This window comes from Rousettus aegyptiacus, unplaced genomic scaffold (assembly GCF_014176215.1).
Source record: "Rousettus aegyptiacus isolate mRouAeg1 unplaced genomic scaffold, mRouAeg1.p scaffold_m13_p_15, whole genome shotgun sequence".
In the NCBI taxonomy this organism is placed as follows: Eukaryota; Metazoa; Chordata; class Mammalia; order Chiroptera; family Pteropodidae; genus Rousettus; species Rousettus aegyptiacus.
Window position 1 is genome coordinate 58,607,497 of NW_023416290.1, and position 20,873 is coordinate 58,628,369.

The 20,873-nt window shown below is 53.4% G+C and overlaps 1 protein-coding gene and 1 pseudogene across 9 annotated transcripts in view; both read right to left on the minus strand.

Annotated features, from left to right (window-relative positions):
• TRAPPC9 (trafficking protein particle complex 9) overlaps positions 1–20,873 on the minus strand; it is a 218,830-nt gene that overhangs the window by 57,000 nt on the left and 140,957 nt on the right. For 7 of the 9 annotated variants that reach the window (XM_036233060.1, XM_036233059.1, XM_036233061.1 and 4 more), the window contains one exon: positions 8,105–8,247. The exons of the other annotated variants lie outside the window; for them this stretch is intronic. In XM_036233060.1, coding sequence (XP_036088953.1) covers positions 8,105–8,247 — 143 coding nt within the window. The remainder of the gene's footprint in view (positions 1–8,104; positions 8,248–20,873) is intronic. 9 annotated transcript variants of the gene reach the window in all.
• Positions 18,784–18,902, minus strand: LOC118612355 (annotated as a pseudogene).

Genomic DNA, 20,873 nt, shown 5'->3' on the forward strand with positions numbered 1-20,873 from the left:
TGAGCCTCAGTGTCCCCAGTGAGATGAGAATGGAATGATTAGGAGGCTCCAACAACAAAGAACTTAAGTGAAAGTGCTTCGTGGAACCACAGTGGCCGTCGCTGTGCAAGCGCGAGGCGCGTGCCCCGTCGTGAGTGTGGCCGCCGAGCGGAGCAGCGAAGGCCGCTGATCACTCAGCACTGACTCGGCGGGGGCCGAGATCGGGGTGCTTCCACACCAGCGGCTGCGTCGGTCGGCAAGCCGTGGCGCCGAGGCCAGAGGGCAGGTGGGGCGCGTCCCCCGAGGCCGCCCGCGGTCAGGGGAGCCAGCGCAGGCCACACGTCAGAGTTCCATCTCTCCTGGGAGCGTGGCGGAGTGCGTGAACACAGCCGAGACGGGGTCGGGCCGCGGGCGCCTCGGGCCACGTTCCTGGGGTCTTTTAAAATTCTATCAGCCTGTCTAGTTTCTCATTCTTCTTTCCGGAAAAAAAAAAAAATAAAAAACATAGTAGCCAGTTTCGGGATGGAGAGCTTCCTTGGCCGTCTTAAGCTGAGAGCTTAATTCAGCCGAAAGTGAAGAAAAGACAGAACAAGGATCCCAAACGTGCTTCTGGTGACATGAGTTCGTTGTCCCCTCTGCCACACTGAGCTCCTGAGCTCTCGAATCTCCTCAAAGACGGTGACTGATTTCCCGTCCAGCAACCAGGGTTTCTCGAAGCGCAGGCAAGGACTGCCCGGAGCACGCGCGTGGCTCTGGAGGCGGCATGCGGAGCCCCGCCGACGGGGGGCAGGGCCGGCCGGCAGGCCTGGGCCGTGCCAAGGCGAGCGATGGCCTGCGCGGGCTGGCACGTGTTGCCGCTGCCGACTCATCCCTGTCCCGAGAACGTGGCACACAGTGGCTGCACGGATGTGGTCACACACACGAGGAAAACGACGGCCACCATCTCCAGTGATCTCCCTTGCGTCAGGCACTGTATGGGACACTTTCCATGCCGCCGGCGGTCCCCAAACTTTTTGGCACCAGGGACCGGCGCTCCTGCGAGACATCCAACGCCTGATGGTCCGAGGCGAAGTGGAGGCGGCGGTGCTGGCGCTGGGAGTGGCTTCGCTCACGCACCTGCCCACCGCGCACCTGCTGTGCGGCCCAGTTTCTAACACGCCACGGCCCGGGACCGGCCTGCAGACTGGGGGTTGGGGACCCCTGCCCACCACGACCCTGCAAGACCAATGCTGTTTCTACGTCAAGATGAAGGCAAGATGATGCCTAAAGAAACATGGATGACTTGCTCAAGACCACAGAGCAAATCGGCAGTAGAATCGGAGTTTGAAATCAGATGCACATACGCTGGATTCTGAATCCCGGTGCTTGTAAAATTTCTAAATTGTTGTTAAATTCAAAACCAATTTAATAAAGACATTTAGCAGCTTAACGAAGATCGGCCACGGGGAAGCTCAGCATTTAGACTGCCTGGATTTCATGCCTGTGTCCCCCACAGGCGAAACAGAATTTTTCTAAATGGCCGGGATTAGTGCGGTGATGTGTCAAGCGCTGTGATTTCCGTTAAAAATGTAATGACCGTCGCACCCCCCGCCCCGCTCAGAGGGGTGTTCTTCCCACACCGGTCCCGGCAGCGATGTCTGCGATCGGGTCGTTTACCCTAATGGGCCAGCGCTCAGCTGGGGCGGCGAGGCCCCACCCATTCCAGCTCGTCCCCAACGACGCTGCCAAGCAGCTCTGTGGAAAGCGCGACTCTCGAAGGTGATTGATCGCCTAAATAAAAGTCGACCGAGACCTGCGTACGCCCCGAGGGAGCAGGGTGAGAGACCGATGAGCATGCCACCTCCCATGTGCACCCCGTCTGCCGACGAGCGGCAGCGAGAAACGGGAAGGCTGAAGCCGGGAGGGGGAGGGGCGCGCCGGCAAAGACGTGGCGGGGGTGAGGGGCCCCTGAGCGCCGGAACCGGACCCCCGGGCCCCAGTTCAGAGGACGTGGGGCAGAGGGCATGGGGTCTGGCGCCCAGGAGGCCACGACTCCTCTGGGCGACACGTCCTCAAGGAATGAGAGGCCGATGACTTTCCGGGATCTGGAGGGAACAGAGCCGCCTTGCCCACCTGCGACTGTGACCTCCCACCTGCGACCATGACCGCCCACCTGCAACCATCACTGCCCACCTGCGACCGTGACCTCCCACCTGCGACCGTGACTGCCCACCTGGACTGGCTCCTTCCGTGTCCACGTTTAAGTCACATTTCTCAAAAGACTAAATGCTTGATAAAGCGTCGTAAGCGCCTCGCCTCTTCCTGGTGCGGCACTGAGAATGGAATCTGGAGACTCAAGAACGGTTACCGACTTCCCTGTGTTCCGCCCTGTGCCGGCCACCTGCGCTCGCAATGGCCCAGGTGAGCGGCCACAACGTTATCAGCAAACAGCTGCTCTGCTGATGAATCCGAAAAAAAAAAACGGCCACGATCCAAATCGCACGCAGCATGTAGCACGGGGTGAGTTATGTAAGATCTCCAGACACTGATGCCAGCTTCGACGGGTTCTCTGGACTTGGCATGGGACGCTGGCCGCAAGGACACTCCCGGAATAGAGCGGGCCTTAAAGGAACAGGATTTCCCGTCCCTCCTCCTCTTCCAGGACATGACCATGAAAAAAATTAATGAGAAAAACTGCATAAATTATCAATATTAATGAGACGCGCAGACACACACACCGTCCCAGGAGCCAGTGGCTTAACATCGGTTGTGCACTTCCCAGCAGCTAAGGGCCCTTCGTAGAGCTCCCTTTGTGAACGATCTGTTCTGCCCGTTTTTCATGTTGTCTCTTTAGCGTTTATTTTTAGGACTTCGTTGCAGATATTGGATACAAGGCCTTTGTTGCATAAATGTATTGCAAATATTTTCTCCCAGTGTGTAGCTTACCTTTTGATGAGCGGCAAGTTTTTAATTTTCATAAAATCCATCTTGCCAACTTTTTATTTTATGGTTAGTAGTTTCTGAGCCCATCGGAGAAACCTTTGCCCCAAAGTCACAAAGATACTCTGCTACTTTGCCTCGGAGGAAGTCTGCGGTCTCTTTGTTTAGGCGCAGAATCCCTCCCACACGAACGCCCGTGGTGTGATGCGTGGGTTCACGTTTATTCCCCCCACACGTCCAGTTCTTTCAGCACCGTTTGTTGAAAAGACTTTTCATCCCGCACACAACTGCTTTCATACCTTTTGAGACTCGATGATCACGTGTGAGTGAGTCCATTTCTGGACTGTCCGTTACGGTCCGCCGGCCCCTTTGTGTCCTCTCCACAACAGCGCCCTCTCGGTCGCTGTAACTTTACAGTGAGCCGTAACGTCACGCGGCCTGAGTCCTCCAGCTTTGCTCTTTTATTGTCAAGTTATTTGCCTGCTCCATTGGCAACCGTCTGTTCCACCATGAAATACATTTAAAAACGGCTTATCAATTTCCACCCCCCACTCCCGGCAGCCGGGGGGGGGGGGGACCCTGCTGAGATTCTGATTGGGATTAAATTGAATTTATAATCAAATTTAGGAAAACTGGCATCTTAGTAGTAAATTGACTCTTCTAATCAATAAGCATGGTCTATCTCTCCAACTGTCTTCTTTAATTTCCCTAAGCTGTGGTTTCTCATTTTCAAGATAGAGATAATATTTTTTAATAATTGATCCCTAAGTGTTTTATGTTTTTATTATAACGCACATATTATTTTCAAAATTTCATTTTTAAATTGTTGCTACTATGTAAAAACACAGTTGATTTCTGAATATTAACATGGTATCCTGCAATCTTGCCTATTTGACTTATTAGTTGGAATTATTTCTTTGGGGCAGTAGATCGCTGAGGATACTTATGCACATGATCATGTAGATCATGAAAATCCATGTCAATAACCGTAACTGTACTTTTTCGTTTCCCGTTGTTACAGCTTTCTTATCTTATCGCTCTGAACATGACTGGCAGAAAAATAATGAACACGGTGGTAAGAGCAGATGCACCTGCCCTGTTCCTGCGCGCAGACAGTGCCCCGCCTGCCGCCCACTGCTAAGGACTACGTCACCCACTTAACGCCAGGGTTTCTGTAAGTGCCCTGCCTCAGGCTGCAGGAGTTCTCGTCTAATCCTGGCTTACTGAGAGTTCCTATCATAAGTACGTGTTAAATTCTGTCAAATAATTTGCTTCATCAGCTGACATGCTCTCATCATTTTTCTCCTTTATTTTGGTAACACGGTAAATTCTACCGGCTGATTTCTCAATGGTAAAACTACCTTACGTTGCCGGGTGAAACCTGAATTGGCCATGTTGCATTATCCCATTTATATCTCGCTGGAGTTGATTTCTCAATATTCTGTTCTGAATTTTTGCAATTATATACATATGAGGACACTGGTCTTAATTTTTATTTTCTCTTAATGCCTCTGGGTTTGGCGTCAGGATGAAGCTAGTGTCATAAAATGGAAGTTGGAAGTATTCCTTGTCTATTTTCTGGAAAAGCTTTTGTAAAAGTGGTATTTCCTTCTTAAAAGCTTGGTGTATTTCACAGTGAAGCCATCGGAGCCTAGAGTTCTCTTCATGGAAATTTTTAAATTAAGCATTTAAACTCTTTGATATGTGACCATCTCAAGGCTTCTATTTCTTCTTATGTTAATTTTAGTAATTTGCGTCTCTCGGAAAATTTTTCCATTTCATTTAAGTTGTCAAATTCATTGGAATCTAATTTTTCATAATATACTTTTATTATTCGTTCAGTGTCTCTGGAATCTGGTGATGGCCCTTTTTTCATTCTCATTATTAATACTTTGTGTTCTCTCAATTCTTAAAATTCTGATCATCCCAGCTGTCATTTAATTTTATTAATCTTTTCAAAGAATCAATTTTTGGTTTCACTGAGTTTACACATTATTTTTTCATTTTCTATGTCATTGATATCCACATTTTTTTTTTACTTCTGTTTATTCTGAGTACATTTTGCCCTTTTTTTTTTAATCTAACTTGGGCACTTAAATCGCTGATGCTAAGCCATTCGACTTTTCTAATATAAACATTTAATGTCCTATAATTTATAAGCTGGAATTGTTTACTTGAACTATGTAATTTTTTATATTTTCACTGATTTTCTGCTTGTTCTATCAATTACTGAGAGACGAGTGTTAAAATATCCAACTATAATTGTGTTTGCCCTTTCTCCCTTCGGATGTCAGTTTTTATTCTGAAGTTACGCTTTTAAGTGCATTTGCATTTAGGATTGCTAGGTGTCCTTGACGGCTTGAACTTCCTATCATTTCAAATGATCCTCTCCGTCTCTTTTGCTCCTGAAAGTCAACCTGTTTGGTATTCATACACCCGCGCCGACTTCCTCATGATTAGTGTATCCATGGCATATCTTTTTCTCTATATTTTTGCTTTCAAATGGTGCACATTTAATGTTTCTTGTAGAACATCTAGTTGGCTGTAGGCTTTTTATACAGCCTGACAATTTCCACTTTTAAATGTACCGTGCAGTCCAATGACATTTAGGGTACTTCTCGGTACAGTGGGTTAAGTCTACCACGTCGCTGTTTGTTTCCTATTTGACTATATGTTCCAGGTTCTTTTCTCCTCCTTTCTTGACAATTCTTTCCTCCTTTCTGAATTACGTATCTTCGGTATTCTATTTTATCCCTTCTGGCTGATTATCCTTAAGTGGTAGCTCAGGGGTTTACAGTCTGCAGCTTTAGCTTACCCCATTCTAACCGCAAACAACGTGACGACAGTTTGCATGTGAGAACGTCCACCCCCTCCTCCTCTTCTCTTTCATAGTTGGTGCTACCTTTTTGTTTCATATTTTACTTCTGTGTATGAGACCTACACTATGAAATTAAATGCATCGTTCCTTCTTTAAACAGTCAATAGTCTTTTAAAGAAATTAGGAGGTGAGGGGAAGAAATCTCTGATGTTTATCCCCATATTCATGATTTCTGAGACGTGTCATTCCTTAACGTAGATCCGAACTTCCGTGTGGCACCGCTGCTGCCTGCCGAGCTTCTATCAGGTGGACGAAACACGAAGCCCGCGACCTTCCCATCGCTTAGCTCAGTGCGTGCTTCGAATAGCGCGGAAACAATGAAAGTGTCGTTTTGAAAGTTCAGTCTGCTAAGTGCTTTATTAGAAGTACATGAACTGGACAGGGGAGCCCACGGAAGGTCTTATCCACTCAGCCTAGTCATGTTCAGAAAAATTTTACTAAAATGGTCATACGGATCATCAACGATCGAGACGTTTTCCCGAAGGTTAAGTGAAGGGAAGACAGGTTAAGAAAAAGAACAGTTGTAGAAAAAGATGCACGTGAGGGCACATTGGAGTCAACTGTCTGACACATCCTGGTGACGGCGACAAGCAGGTGTCTTTCCCCGGAGGCGTGGAGGCCTGGGGTGAACGGGTTGAACAGGAAGGCCGAGGACAGACTTCAAGGCACCTCGAACGGCCCAGGAGGGACCGGGTTTATCCCGTCGGCGCCGGGAAAGGCTCGAAACCAGAAGGATGATGCAGGGGCTGGGGAGAGGCGCGGGGCCGAGCGGGCGAACACCGAGGGGTCGCCCGGAACGGCGGGCGGCGGGGCGGCGGGGCCGTCAGGAGACACAGCCCGGGCCCGATCCGCAGGGACCCGCAGGAATGGAGGGGGAGAACGGAAGGGACCGGCCTCGATCCAAGAGCAGAGCAGAGAAAGTGGAGCAGGGTCGACGGGCTGGGAGGCCAGGAGCCAGGCGGCAGCCGAGCTCGCCGCGGGCCCCTCCGGGCCGTCCCCGCGCCGCGCCGCCTGGCCGTCCTCATACTGTGCCGCCCGGCCGCGTCCGTCGCATCTGAGACTGGCGTTCAGAGCTGCAGGCGCCATGGCACGGAAGCCAGGTACCGAGAGCGGGGCAACAACCCACTCGGCGACAATCTGTGCTGCTTCCAAGAACTGGCTCATGAGCGGCGACGGCAGGAGATGGGGGACGAGGAAGACACCCGGTTTACGACGGAGCAGACCCAGCGCCCGAAGGCGCCTGGGGGAGCCGCGGTGCGAGGCGGCCGCCCCTGCCCGGCGTCCCCGGGGCAAGTGCCGGGACGCCTGATGCGCACTCAAAGCAGAGGCCAGCCGAGCAAGTGACCACCGCCTGCGGTCTTAAAAAATGACAGAGGAAGTGACAGACGATGAGACGCGATGCCAGGAAGCCGAGCTGGGCCTCTCCTCCTGGCAGACGCCGGCCTACGACGGCCGGGGCCACAGCCGCTCCCGCGAACCAGAACCGCACTCGCCGCCTAGGGCCGCGCCGCTCCTCGGGGAGTCTCACGGCAACGTCCACACGGGCAACGACACCCCTCAGCCTCCCCTGCGCAACACAGCCACGGGGGTGCGGGACGCTCTGCCCCCGGCCCAGGGCCACTCAGGTGCGTGTCTCCCCGCGGCTGCCGGCACTCTGCCCGGAGCACACTGCTGCCCGCGTGCACCGCCGGAGTTGGGAACGTGGGGGCGCCGCGGGGACCGGCACCCGCTCTGGAGGCCGCTGGCCGCCGGCAGGGACCTGAGCGGCACAGGTCTCCAGGGGGCTGCACTCCGCCCAGCACTTCCGGCCCCCCCACTCCCAGTTCACTGCAGGTCGAAGGAACTGTCACCCCCACCTTACAGAGGCATCCCTCCGGGACCCCCGGCCGCTCTGGGCCTGAAGTGGACACGATGTCCGATTTCCTCCTCCCAAGGGAAGACTTGGCCTGGAAGGGGAGGCAGAGGCTCAGGGCAAGACGGGCTCTCTGGGCACAAATGCCCGGATGCTCCGGACAGCTGGGGGCTGGGAAGGGGGTGCTGAGATGCTGGACAGCCCGGCCCGCACACGAAGTCCCGCTGGACGCCAGGAGCGACGTAGAGACACTGGACTCCCCCAGGCGTCCCCAAGGCAGGTGGCCACCCGCTGAGTGTCCTGCTAACAGGACGGCCGTCCCAGGCCGGGGCCGGGACCGGGCTCCGGGCCAGTGCGCGGGAGGCTGAGCACCTGGGTGTGGCGGGAGCGGGGCCGAGGCGAGCGCCGAGGCGGGCACCCCGGACGCGGCCCGTCGGCCCCCGGGGCGGGGCGATGGCGCGGCGGGGCCGCGTTACCTGGTCGCCGGCAGAGTGCTGACGCGGCTGAAGAACACGGACGGCTCGACCTCCACGTGCAGCCCCAGCGCCAGGCTCCTGTAATACCCCTCCGCGTGGCCCGGGCCTCCGGAGTATTTGAAACTCAGGACAGCTTCCAGGGTCTAAAGAGAGGCAGAAAATGCTGTCAGTGCGCCAGCTGATCGGCGGTCCCCCAGGAGGCAGGCTTTGCTCAGGTGAGGCTCACGAGAACCCCAAACGGGAGTTATCAGCTCGAGGCCACTGTCACCCCGGGGCGACAGCCGGCACCATCTCTCCTATGATGCCCTGTGATGACACCAGCAATTCTGAGCCCAGATGTGCAAACGGAAAGGGGCTCCCAAACTGTCCTGTGGCTGGATACAGCATTTGAGAGAGAAAAGCCCACTCCGATCGGCATCGCTTAAACACACGTATAGGCGCGAGTCAGGGGACACTTCCACTAGGGAGGCAGATCACGGCTCCCAGGCCGACATCCTCTGAACCCGCCGAGACATGAGGTCACAGGGGGACCAGGAGCCAGTGGCCAAGGAGAGACGAGGCCGTCTAAGGGGAGAGGGCGAGGACGCCGTGTCACCGGGGGCAGAGCCGGCCGCCACACAGCCAACAGGAAGAGGTCGGCTCGAGCGATCGTGAACTGCCTGGGCTGAGGGGGGCTGAGGGGGGCTCTCCGGGTGGCCCGGGCGTGCGGGAGCGGTAAGAAACCGAACCCCGGCCCCGCCCCCCGCCCGCGCCCGTCCAGACCCTTCTCTCCCGTGGAGCGAACCCCCAAGCTTCCGAAGGAGGGGGGCACGCACCAGGGCCACCGAGGCGGAGCGACACATGCCGCCCCAGGGGGCCTCCAGAGGCGGGGCGAGGGCCCGGACCCGACGCCAGGGCCATGGGCGGCCTCCCGGTCTCAGACGCGGCTTCTCACGTGTTCCGCGGGGACGACGACGAAGACTTGTCTCGCTGGCCTTTCGCAGGGGCTTCCGCGAGGAGACTGAGGCGGGAGCGAGTCAGATAAACGCCCGCCGCCCTCCGCCCCCTCGCCGCCCGGCACCCCAAGGCCGCGCGGCTTACACCGGGAGGAAACGCGAAATGGGTGTCGGTGCCTTTTCTTTCCTTTCGGTCACCTTTTTTTTTAATGGTCAAATACATACAACATGGATATGACCATTTCGACCGTTTGGACAGCTCCGTGGACAGTCGGCGGCTGTGCCACCGGCACCGCCATCCTCCCGAGCGGAACCGTCCCCGTTGACCGGCCCGCTGCTCCCTCCGCGCCCGGCCGCGCGCGCCGCCCTCGCTGGCTTTTTTTGTTTTTTAAGGTAAACTTGAAAGTCGCCGCCAGAGAGTAATATAGTAGAAATCATCTGGGAACTGAACAAGAAAACAGAGATAGGTAATGTTCAAGTATCATGTAACAGAGAAGAAATAGTCTATTTTTTTGGAATTGTCTGTATCTTTTCTCTGTAGAGAACCAAGAAAAAGATACAATTATGGAGAAAATATCTGTCTAATTTATGAAAATCAAGCACAAAAAGGTTTCGTGAAATTGAGTATTACCGCCTTTCTTGATTTAAAAAAAAAAAAAAAAGCTTCCTGGGACACATAAAATTAGAATATTTTAATAAAACCATAAAGTGAGTTGGTGAGGCAAGACACAGGACGTTCACATTTCTCAATCAAAATGTGAGGAGAAGCCGCGCTCTGCCGTGAGACCCCTTCCTCAGAGCCCGCTGCCGTCTCCACTTTGAGAAGAGGTCCGTCACAAATGTCAGGAATGGGCAAAGACCTAAGGAAAAAACATTTTCTAGGCATACAGCTGATTGAGCTAGAACGAAAGGTCTTCCAATGGCTGCCTTTTACTGAGTGCCAAACGCTATGCTAAGTGATCCGGGCACATTGCCTTTAACATGCACTAGGAAAGTCCTGTTTTCGTGAACAGGCTCAGAGCAGTCAGGTGACTGGCCCACTCCACACACCGGGGAGCGGCAGCCCCAGAATGTGAACACAGAGCCGCATGGCTCAGCAGCCCGCTCCTTGCCTTTTACACAGACCGTTCAGAATAGCACTCGGACACCCATCCGATCGTGCACTCACTGGCCCTGGGTGATCTACTGCACGGTAAGGGACTATGGCAGAAAACAGTACCAGCCTCGAGGGGCTCAAGTCTAGTCAAAGACACGAGCCCGGAAACATCTAACATATGTTGCGGCGTATCACAGAGACGCGACGTGGGATGTGAGGATGCAGAAGAAAGAACCGTGTGCGCCTGGTGGGCAGGAGGGGACGGAAAGGAACAATGACCCAGCTGGGAAGACGGGGTCAGGCCACTATGAAATTGAAAACTGACGCAGAACAGAGACATCGATCAAACCCAAACCTAGTTCCTGAAAATACCGATGACAGTGGCAATCCCCTAAATCAGGCTCATAGAGGAAAAAAAGAGGCTAATTACCAATATCAAGAATGAAACTGAATATCAGTAGTACAGATCTTATATGCGGTAAAATGATCATAAAGAAATAACGTAAACAATTTAGTGCCAATAAATCCAACAATTTAGTAGAACAGGCTCAGTACCCAATGGAATCAAGAATAGAAACCTGAAGAGCCTCGCAGCGACTGCAGGAAGACCCTGGACTCGTAACTGAAAACGCCCACCTGAAAGAAGCTCCAAGCTCTCGGATGGTTTCCCAGCTGGATTCCAGCAAAACTTTGTCGGCGATAACACCAGTTTTACATGAACGGCCTCAGAAAAAGAAGGCGAAAACACCCCCATTCTTTTCATGAGGCCAGTGTTACCCAAACACCAAAATCAGAAAGAGTTTTACATGGGAAAAACCATAGGCCTAAATTCTGCATGAATTTAGACGTAAAAACCTGTAACAAAATACTACTGAATCGAGAACACATCAGGACCGAGTAAGTTTATCTCAACAACACGAGGTCGGTTTAACATCATAAACTCAATCAATGCTGTTCACCATATTAAAAGACCATTGACCAAGACCAAAAAGGCCACATGATCATCTTGAGAGCTTCGGAAAAGGCAGTTGACAAAATTCAAACCCTTTTATGAATTTAAAAATAAATACATAAATAAAAACCTCAGCAAACTAGGCATAAAAAAGAACCTGGGGAAAGTCACGTCCCTCCTCTGGAGCTCGATGTCCTCGCCTGTAAAATCTGGGTCCTGCCAGTGTAGCCCGAGGCTCTTACCAACTTCTGTAAGAACTGCTACTGTTCATTCTGTATTACTAGCCTGCCATGATTTCTGACCTGACTTAGGCTCTGGCCGGAGAAAAGCAATCACCCTGTACAGTATCCTGACTAATTTATGTGTCTAAGAAAGAGATCTCTGATTTTGAAAGACCTCAACTGGACCTTTCCCTCACAAATTTTCTTCTGCTTAATTCCTGTGATGTGATGTAGTAATAATTTCGATGTGATTCACTTAATAAGTCAAGCATGCAAGACCAGAGGTCCCAGCTGGGGCTCATTCCCCAGGAGACCAGCCCTACAGTTTATTTAAGGTCAATGAAACATACAAACGAAAGCCGTACCATTCCTTCCCAGTTAGTTAACACTTGCGGCCAAGGTCTTTCTTCAGTGTTAATTATGCCTTGAAGATGCCAAGCGACTACAAATTAATGGCACATCCACAGGAATGCGGAAATCAGTTTGAGCAGCACCAGCCATCAAAACAACTCCTACTCAAGAGGCCTAGAAGTCTCTCATTGGCTGAGAAGGGTTAGGACAGCTGGTCCCGATGGGAGAGGATGTGACCGGGAACTGGTAAGAGACTACGGCAAACATCTGATCTCGAGTACCGAAAAGTGCGGCCATGTTCGTGTCTGCGTGTGTACGTGTGCAGTACACATTCGTATCGTTTGGCTATTTTTTTTATCAACCCGTCAGTCTTTTTCCTTCCAGATTTCTAGGGGGTTTTATATATTAAGGAAATTACGCCTTGCCTGTAATATAAATTGCAAAGAGTTTTCACAGTTGGACACTGTCCTTAGCTTTCTGCATGCTATTTGTGCCTTGCAGAAATTTTTAATTTTCTTCTAGTTAATGCATCAATCTTTCACGTCTCTTGCACTTTTATGGGTCCTCAATCATGGTGAGAAATACTCTCCACACTCCAAAGCTATAAAATATAATTCTCCTGTTCTTTTTCTACTAAAGTTTACCTTTTACATTTTTAACTGTGATATTATCTCAAAGTGACAGAAAAATACACACGAAAAAAAATCTCCCTATGACCCAATTCAAAACTTGTTCACATTTTGTTCTGTTATTTTATAATTCTCAATCTCTCTCTTGCAGAGAGACAATGGATGGATGGATGGACGGACAAACGGACAGACAGATGGTGTCCACAAAGTTTCTCCATTGTTTAGTTCCATTTTCCCTTAGTAATCAGGAAGTAGTTTGTGCAGAGATGCTTTGAGAGTTGATAGAGACCTGATTCCTCATTAAATTTCCACCCACTGGCTTTAGCATCCATCGATGATTGTCTCACAGCATCATTCATTCCGCATAACGGAGGGCTGTGGCCTCCCGTTATTTCTTTGGTTGCTAACATCCGCATGGAATCGCGGACTCCCGTTTTATTCCAGGGGTGATGGCCTGTCGCAGTCGCTGTCCGTGTCCTGCTCAGGTTCTCCCAGGCCTGCCGCCTGGTCGGGCTGCTGTGCCCCTCGCCATGCCCTCGTCGCTCTCCAAGGCCTCCCTTACATTATGGAACAATAGGATGCTCAGGATCATCTCCTCTCTTCCCTGCCCTGGGAATCGGCCACTGCTCTGGAGAGGACTGGCTCTTTGGGGTGGGGAATGATAACGAGAAATGGGCGTTCGATGTGCGCGTGGCCCCTAAGGCGCCCCTGCTTCAAGGCTTTTTCAGTGAACAAATCTGAGAAATATGTACATCAAGCCCTCGCTTAAAGTCGTAGGACCCACGGGCAATGTTAAGTGAAATGAAGTACAAGGAAACCAGTTTCACCACAGACTGGGACATGGCATTCTACCGGGGCGCTGACTCCCAAGACGTCGCCTTGACCACTGGCTGGCAGAGCCTCTCACTGAAGACGGCGGCTTCAGTCTGCAGCCTGCCCCGCTAATCCCAAAGCCCGTCGGTGGCAGAGTGCACGCCACGTCTGTCCAGTCCGGAGTCCTCACCGACACGTGGCAGTGCTGTGCAAATGGCCAGCACGAGCTGTGTAAGTGTCAGGTCCCAGCGATGTCCCCGCAGGTGTGGCGGTAGCCCGCGCTCGCCCACAGCCTGGCGCGCCGCCTGGCGCGCGCGCGTGTGTGTGTGTGTGTGTGTGTGTGGAGGGGGACTTAATACACACCCGCTGAACAAACGAACGACCGAAAGAAACGCCTTCGGCATCGAGACGAGAGGCCGACTGTCGGGTGCGGCCCCCCAGCCTCTGGGAGAGCAGCTCTGTCTCAGACGGCAGCCTCACGCTCCTGCAGGGGCCAGCGGCTTTTTTTAATGCAGAGCTGTGAGAGAACATTGTCCCTTGTGTGCTAAATATGCATTTCTAATTACACTCACCTAAGATGTAGTCACTCTGAAGACTAAGAATAGCTAAATAATATAATTACCTGGGAGCAGCGTTCGCTGTCAGCTGACAACACGGAGCGAGAGGGAGGTAAGCTGGGCCTCGCGGAGAGACAGTTGCCACGAACAATCGTCAGCGTTAAAACAAAAGCAGGTGCAGACGAGGGCGCAGAACTTCCCCGAAACAGGAGCCGAGGGCCCCCAAGGCGTTTGACTCCTCGCCTCTGCTCGCCCCCCGACATACACACACATGCACACGCATGCACAAACGCACAAGTACACACACATGCACACACATGCGCACATGCACGCACACATACACTCGCGCACACACACACAGGAGAGGACAAGCCAGGCAGGGGCACAGGCTCCCAGCCCCGGGCCAGACGGCCGCCCTGCCGGCCGTTCCCCGGAGCTTCAGGCCCGTGCGGGAGCAGCAGGTGAAGGTTCGCCGGCCTGCAGGGCGGTTAGGAGCGTTAGCGGGGAAGGCAGGACCGGGGTTTAATGAGCATCAGCTCCCTGTTTCCACGTGGAGGACACCTGGCTCGCTACCCGAGGCGGAGGCAGGCACCCGGCCTTCTCGGGAGGTGAAACCAGCGGGTCCCGGGAGGGAGGACATGCCACTCAGCCTCCCGGCACACGCGAGGGGCCCTGGGGGGTCGTGTCCCTCCAACAGCACCCCCCCACGTCTCCCGAGTGGCCCACATTCCTGTGTCACCCCCCCAGGCTCGCGTGTTACCTTCGCCCGCTAAACTCAAGGCACAGCCCCCGCCCGGCACGCGGTCGCGCCCCCAGGCCTCTGAGAACGCCCGGGCCCCCCCTTTTCCCACCCAAACTCCAGCCCTTTGAACAGAAACGGCGGTGAGATGGCAGCCCTTCCGCGAAGCCTGTCCTGGGGAAAATTAATTCCTGTTTCTCCGTGTAGTCATTACGTTTCAGTTAGCCATTTATTTCGTGCGGTTTTACGACTCGATGCATCAAAGCGACATACCCTTCCGCAACGGCATATTCAAATAATTTTCCCAACTCGACTGATGTATTTGGCAGGAATAACAGATTCCTATGCCAATTATACACTAACCCACATGACCCTTTCCTAAAAATACAAAGAATGTCATTGTGTTCACACAGTAACGGATTAGGTGAGACGGTCAGCTTTTCTCTTACTGCTTCTTGTTTCGCAAAGTGGCGTTTATTGATGCGTACCTAAAACTCTGTGTAACACGAGCTGGAGATGTCAACTCTCGGGGTAAAGAAGAGAGAAAAACACAGGCCGGCGAGAAGGCGTTCTTGAACTGGTGAGACGGGGAGGCCCCTGGGCGGGACGACGGCCCACGGCACGGCTCGCCTGCAGCAGAGCGTCCGGGAGGCCGCGGACCGGGGCTGCCCGGCGCACTTCCCCGTGCTCGGCACGGGGTCTTCAGGGAATTCGCGAGCTGACAGGTGGCAGGGACCTGGACGTGGCGGTGCCAGGGGCCCGCAGCCTGGAGGGCCAACAGGCCGGCAGGAGGCGCTGCGAGGCGCCCGCCCCGGACCTCTGCAAACCTCGGCCAGTGTATCCGGGCAGCAGTCTGAGCTCTTGGCAACGGAATCTAGGTCACATGTTTCAATGGTTTGGACATCAGACTATTATGGTCTGGGTGTGCCTCTTAATACGCAGAAGAACTCCCGCCTTTACGACAGGTCTGCCTTCGGGAACCCAAAGTGACAGCCCGTCCGGTCTACGCAGCGGGCAGGAACGGTCCTGTTCTCTTCCCATGGCTGGCATCTCTCCGACGCGCCCGGACTTTGCACAGTGCGACTGGTCGGTGACTTAGCGGTAAGATGTAGCGCGCCTGTGTTTAAAGCACGGAGCTCCACACGCACGGCGGACACGTCTCGTCCTGACGCTTCGCGCCGCCGCCCCGGCCCGCACGTCGCTTAGCCTGCGGCTCCTGTCCACACGGAGAAACCCGGGGTGGCATCAAACCACTCGTCGAGGGGCCTTCCGATACAGGTGGCGGTTCAGGGACAGCGCCCACCGCACGCGCGGGGCAGGCAGAAGGGCACCGGCTCTGCCCCCGGGCTGGGCGGGTGGGCGCGCCGCGTCTCCGCCCGCGAGCCGCCCGGTGATGGGCACCCTCTCCGTGGCTCCCGGCCGATCTCCGGGGAAGGGAGCCCCGGAGGACAGGTGAGAGGAGCCTCGGACAGTGAAAACAGCGTTTCCTCCCCTGCGACCGTTCAGTCACGCGTCCTTTCAACGCAGGCCGCGGGTGTCAGGGGAAGAGCGGTGGCCGGAGAAAGGCCTTTTCCCCCGCCCCAACCGTCTACGCTTGTGAATGGTCAAATACGGCTCTTGGCAGCAGCCCGGCCGCTCTCACCTCCCTCACATTCCGCCAGCCAACTGCTGTCCGCAGGCCGCCGAGGCGTGGACGGGGCTGGGCCTTCGGGGAAATCTAAGCCATGGGAGGAGCGCAGGGACACGTGGAGGCCGTCCTCCCCAACTTCCCCCCTTGCAGAGAAAACCCGGCGGAGACAGTGTCCTGACCAGGTCTCGGGGCACGCGCCTGCTCGAGGGACGGGGTCCGCCGGGCGGGTGGACACGAGTTTGGCCTGGAGCAGCGGCTACGTAAATCCTCGCTGGATGAGGCCGGCGCCCCGCACGTGGCGGCATGCAGGAGGCGACTGTCAAACGCCCGCTCCTTCCAGGGCCTGGGGCCAGGCCTGTCGCCCGCGCAAGTGAACGGTGCGCGTTCCTCCAGTCGCTGTTCGGGTCGCCTGTACTTGGCATTTACACGTATTGTGTGTGTGCGTGCGCGCGTCCGTACGCACCTCCGCGTAAGGGAACTGTCGGCCTCCTTATCCGTCTGAGCTCCCTGCAAGCAAAGACCACGGCAGCACCCTGACACCTCCGGGGCTGGGCCTGGCACGCGGCGCTCAGACAGAAGCATTCGTGAAGAAACAACGTGGGAGCCATCATCTCGGAGAGACATGGCGCTTCACAGGGGCTGGAGGGCGGCGGTGGCTGCGGGCAGGAGAAGCAAGCGACATGAGGGAGCCTGTCCTGTGCTCTGCTTTCCGCTGGCTGCGTGCGCCCCTCGAGTCATGGGCACCAAGGTCGACCGGGAGGAGACCACCCGAACCCCGGTGGGACCGGAGGCGGCCCCGAGGCCACCTCACATCATGGCGAAGCCTCCTGAGCAGGCGACAGAAATGTCCATATTTAGAGGAGACGTTCACTGGGGAATTTTAAATAATTGTGAATTAAATAATTTTCACTTTCAAAGACATATCCATCACCAGTATTCCTCACGCAAAAGAACAGATTCAAACGCAGCCGGCCTCCTAACAAAATCAGGCCGACGGATAAAGCGAGAACAGGTGCTCACCTGTAGTATGAGGTTCTTAAAGCAGAACAGCTTAATTAGCCCATCTGTATTTCGCAGGCAGCAATCAAAGCCTAATGAGTTTACCACAAACACCACTGCTCCGGACACTTGCTCGTAACAACGCCTCATTTGGCACAGCAATATAGCTTTGCCTAATAAATTAAATCGGTGAGTATTAACTACCTGAATTATGCATGGGCTTTTCCACTGTCGATGTGAATATCATTATTTAATCTGTGTTGCCATATCAAGTAATTCACCCTTGAATTTCGCCTGCATCTGCACTATGTTGGAGATTAAAAACAAAACAAACAAACAAACAAAAACACTAGGAGGAAAACAAGGTTTTAAAATATTGTTGCAAAGAACGACTTTCTGAAATGCCCAAACCAGCTGGCCACGGCGGAGCCCAGGCCCAGCGCGAACAGAGCGGGCCTCCCGCCCAGAGCTCCGAGCAGTTATGCCTGAAGAAATGGCGCCGACGCCCCTGCTGAACCAGCGGGGCCCACGGACTTTCAAGGGGCGGAAGCAGGAGACAGAATTAGAGACTTGTGAAGAGGAAAAGAATTCGGCCCAAAGTCCCTGTCCTGCCACCGCCGCCCCGTGCCGCGCCACAAGGTCAGGAGCCACAGTCGGACCTCAGTGTCCGGGTCACCGCCCACGGGCCAAAAATCGAATTCCTGATTTCCGAAAAAGGCAGTAAAGCAAACAAAGTAATTCCAGATGGATCCTAGGTCTAACGTAATGGTAAGACTACCGAGCTTTTAGAAGGAACCGGGGGGGAAAGATCTCTTACCTCTTAGAAGCGAGAGAGAACTGTGGATGAAGAGAAAATATTGATAAAATAGAGTCATGAAAGTTAAAACTGCCCACCCAAAAAGACCATTAAGAATGAAAAATTCCATCTTCTGCCTATGATAGAAAAAGCCAGTAAGAGCATCGCTCCCATTCTAACAACCAGAGGGAAAAAAGTCTAATCTACAAAACGTGACTTTGCCCATCAGACAGCTACAGAGCAATAAACCGTCCGTGTCCCAACCCACTGTATGATGCCTGGATTGCCCCACGCCAGAACCAAAAAGACACAAGAAAATTAGAGGCTAATATCACCCATGTACTTAGACGCTAACCTCCTCACCAAAGCAGTATCAAATTAAATCCAGAAATACACATTTATAAAGACGCACTAATAAGTGCCAGATAAAGACTGACAGAGAAAGATACACGGATAATATATCACGACCAAGCGGGGCTGGGAATGAGAGGCAAGTTCAAATTTTCTAACGAATCAAAATGATTCACCATTTCGACAGGAAGCGAAGAAACACTGTATGAGCATCTCAACAGGTGCGGAAAAAGCATTTGATAAAGTTCGACATTCATTCAGTAAAAAAGAAAATTCTCAGAAAACTAGGAATTAAAGGGAATTTCCTCAGCCTGAAAAAGAACATCTGTGAAAAACGGACAGCTAACGTCCCACTTAATGGTTGAAAACTGAACGCTTCCCCTGGGGTCAGGAATAAAGCAGAAACATGGCGCTTTCGCCATTCTCACTGGACATTATCCCGAAGATCTACCAAGTACAATAAGGCAAGAAAACGAAATAAAAAACATATATATTAGAAGGAAACAAAATTGTCTCCATGCTCAGATGACGATACCACCAAAACCATGAAATACTTGGGCACAAACCTAAAGAAATTAAGTGCAAGGTATGTGTGCCGAAAACTGCAAAGAACCTGCAGCACCTGGTCTTCCCGGGTGGTCTCCCACCCAAGTACTAACCTGGCCTGACCCTGCTTAGCTTCTGAGATCAGACGGGATCAGGCTTGTTCAGGGTGGCGTGGCTGTACATGAGTTTTGTGGGATTTTTAAACGTATTTTTAAAAATTCTCTTTAACAAAGGTCAAGAAGCGAACCACGAAGGTGCAGACACCGTGCAGTGGTCTGCCCGCGGCCAAGGGCTGGAAATCGGCCTCACGCGCAGAGCGCGCGGCGACTCAGCACCAGCCCGACGCCGACGAGAGCCGCCTGCCAGCATCCTGCGACCCCTAGTCTCAGCCTGGGACCAGCGCTGGCCGGGCTGAGCGCGCGGGAGACGCCCTGGGTGGAAGGAAGCACGCGGGCAGGAAGGCCGGAGGGCGGGCTGGGCCAGGAACCTAACCCGCGCCCACACGGGGCAGCTCCGAGTGGAGCACCGCCTGCCAGCCCTCTGGGGGACCGACCGCGAACGGAGACGGCACCGATCTCGCCTGGCTTCTGCGCGTTTACTGCAAGACAGTCGAGGTGAAGGGTAAAATCCACGCCTTCGAAGGTGCGCATCGGATTCCTGTTAGATCTTTCAGGTAATGGCACTTACAGATGAGGGGAAGCGCCCTGTGGGGTCCCTTATTGGGGGGTGCGGGAGGGGAAAGGGTCACCGTGTGTGTTCGGCTCACCGTTCCACCATAATGAGAATAAGTTAAACTATCCGCTAAAAACCTTAAATTGATCGGGTCATAAACTGTTGCTAGGCTGGGCTCAGCACTGCCGCCTTCCGCTCATCTGCATCTTGACCCCTCTCTGCCCCGACGTCGGACCCGGGGCCAGGCCTGGACGAGCCGCCCACGTCGGACCCGGGGCCAGGCCTGGACGAGCCGCCCACGTCGGACCCGGGGCCGGGCCTGGACGAGCCGCCCACGTCGGACCCGGGGCCAGGCCTGGACGAGCCGCCCACGTCGGACCCGGGGCCAGGCCTGGACGAGCCGCCCAAGGCGTATCACGTACCTAGTGCTTAGGAACGCAGCTCCGCCTCCCCCAGGGGACCACAGGCGCCCCGCGGTCCACCTCCGAACTCGGGGACCCAGCCTTCTCTAGCACACAGTGTGTTCTCAAAACAAGCCTGGGAGCTACGTGAAACTGAAGAATGTATAACAAGGGAAGGATGGCATCAGTGGAAGGAAAATCATTACAATTTTGACTCACATCTTATCTGAAATTTGAGTTTTTATCCAGCCCACATAAAAGCCACAGGTTTCTGTTATCAGACCCAACAGCCCCACAAAAGCTACACATTTTCATGACCTGGGCCCAGAAGCAATCTTTCTCTAAAAATTTTAAGGAAGAAAGAGTCTAAAAACCTAACATTAGACAGCAACGTGTCTTCCGGAGATGAAAAATATACCGAATGAACCAGAACGTCACTGTTTTCCTCCACACAAAGATAGCTCAGTGGAAGCCCGCTCCCACGCTGGCCGGTAATGAGAGGTCGCGAAACCGCTGGCCGAGGGAGCGTCTGATTTGCCAAGTAATAGAGACGGGTGAGAGGAAGAAGAAAGTGTCACCGCATCTCGCTATTTCAGTGCATTTGAACGACATTAAGGTAGTGACAGGTGTACAGCAGAAAGGAGGTAAGACGGTGAGGACCATAAACGGCTACACTTAAAAACGCTGCTTTGACTGGCCCAGCCCTTGACAAACTGCTATTAATGTCATACTTTTCCAGCTAGACATTCAAATTAATTTTTCTGCTAGAAATACAGCTTTCGCAAAAGACTGTTAAACGCATTCTTGTCTCCTTTTGTTAAATAGAAGAAATCAGAATGGTCTCGTTCGGGGTGAGCCCACGTGCCTGCAGGTCCAAACGGCATCTGCTCCACGTTTGTCTGAGGTTATGACAAGGACAACATCCACTGCTGTGGAGAACGGAGTAAGAGAAACATCCCCAAACATGGCGGTGCTCACCCGGGGCGGCTGCTCTGGAGAGCGACTTGACAGCAGAGGACAGGGACTTCAAAACGTTTGTGCCTTTGACAAAAGTAATCCTGCTTCCAGGAATCTATCCAGT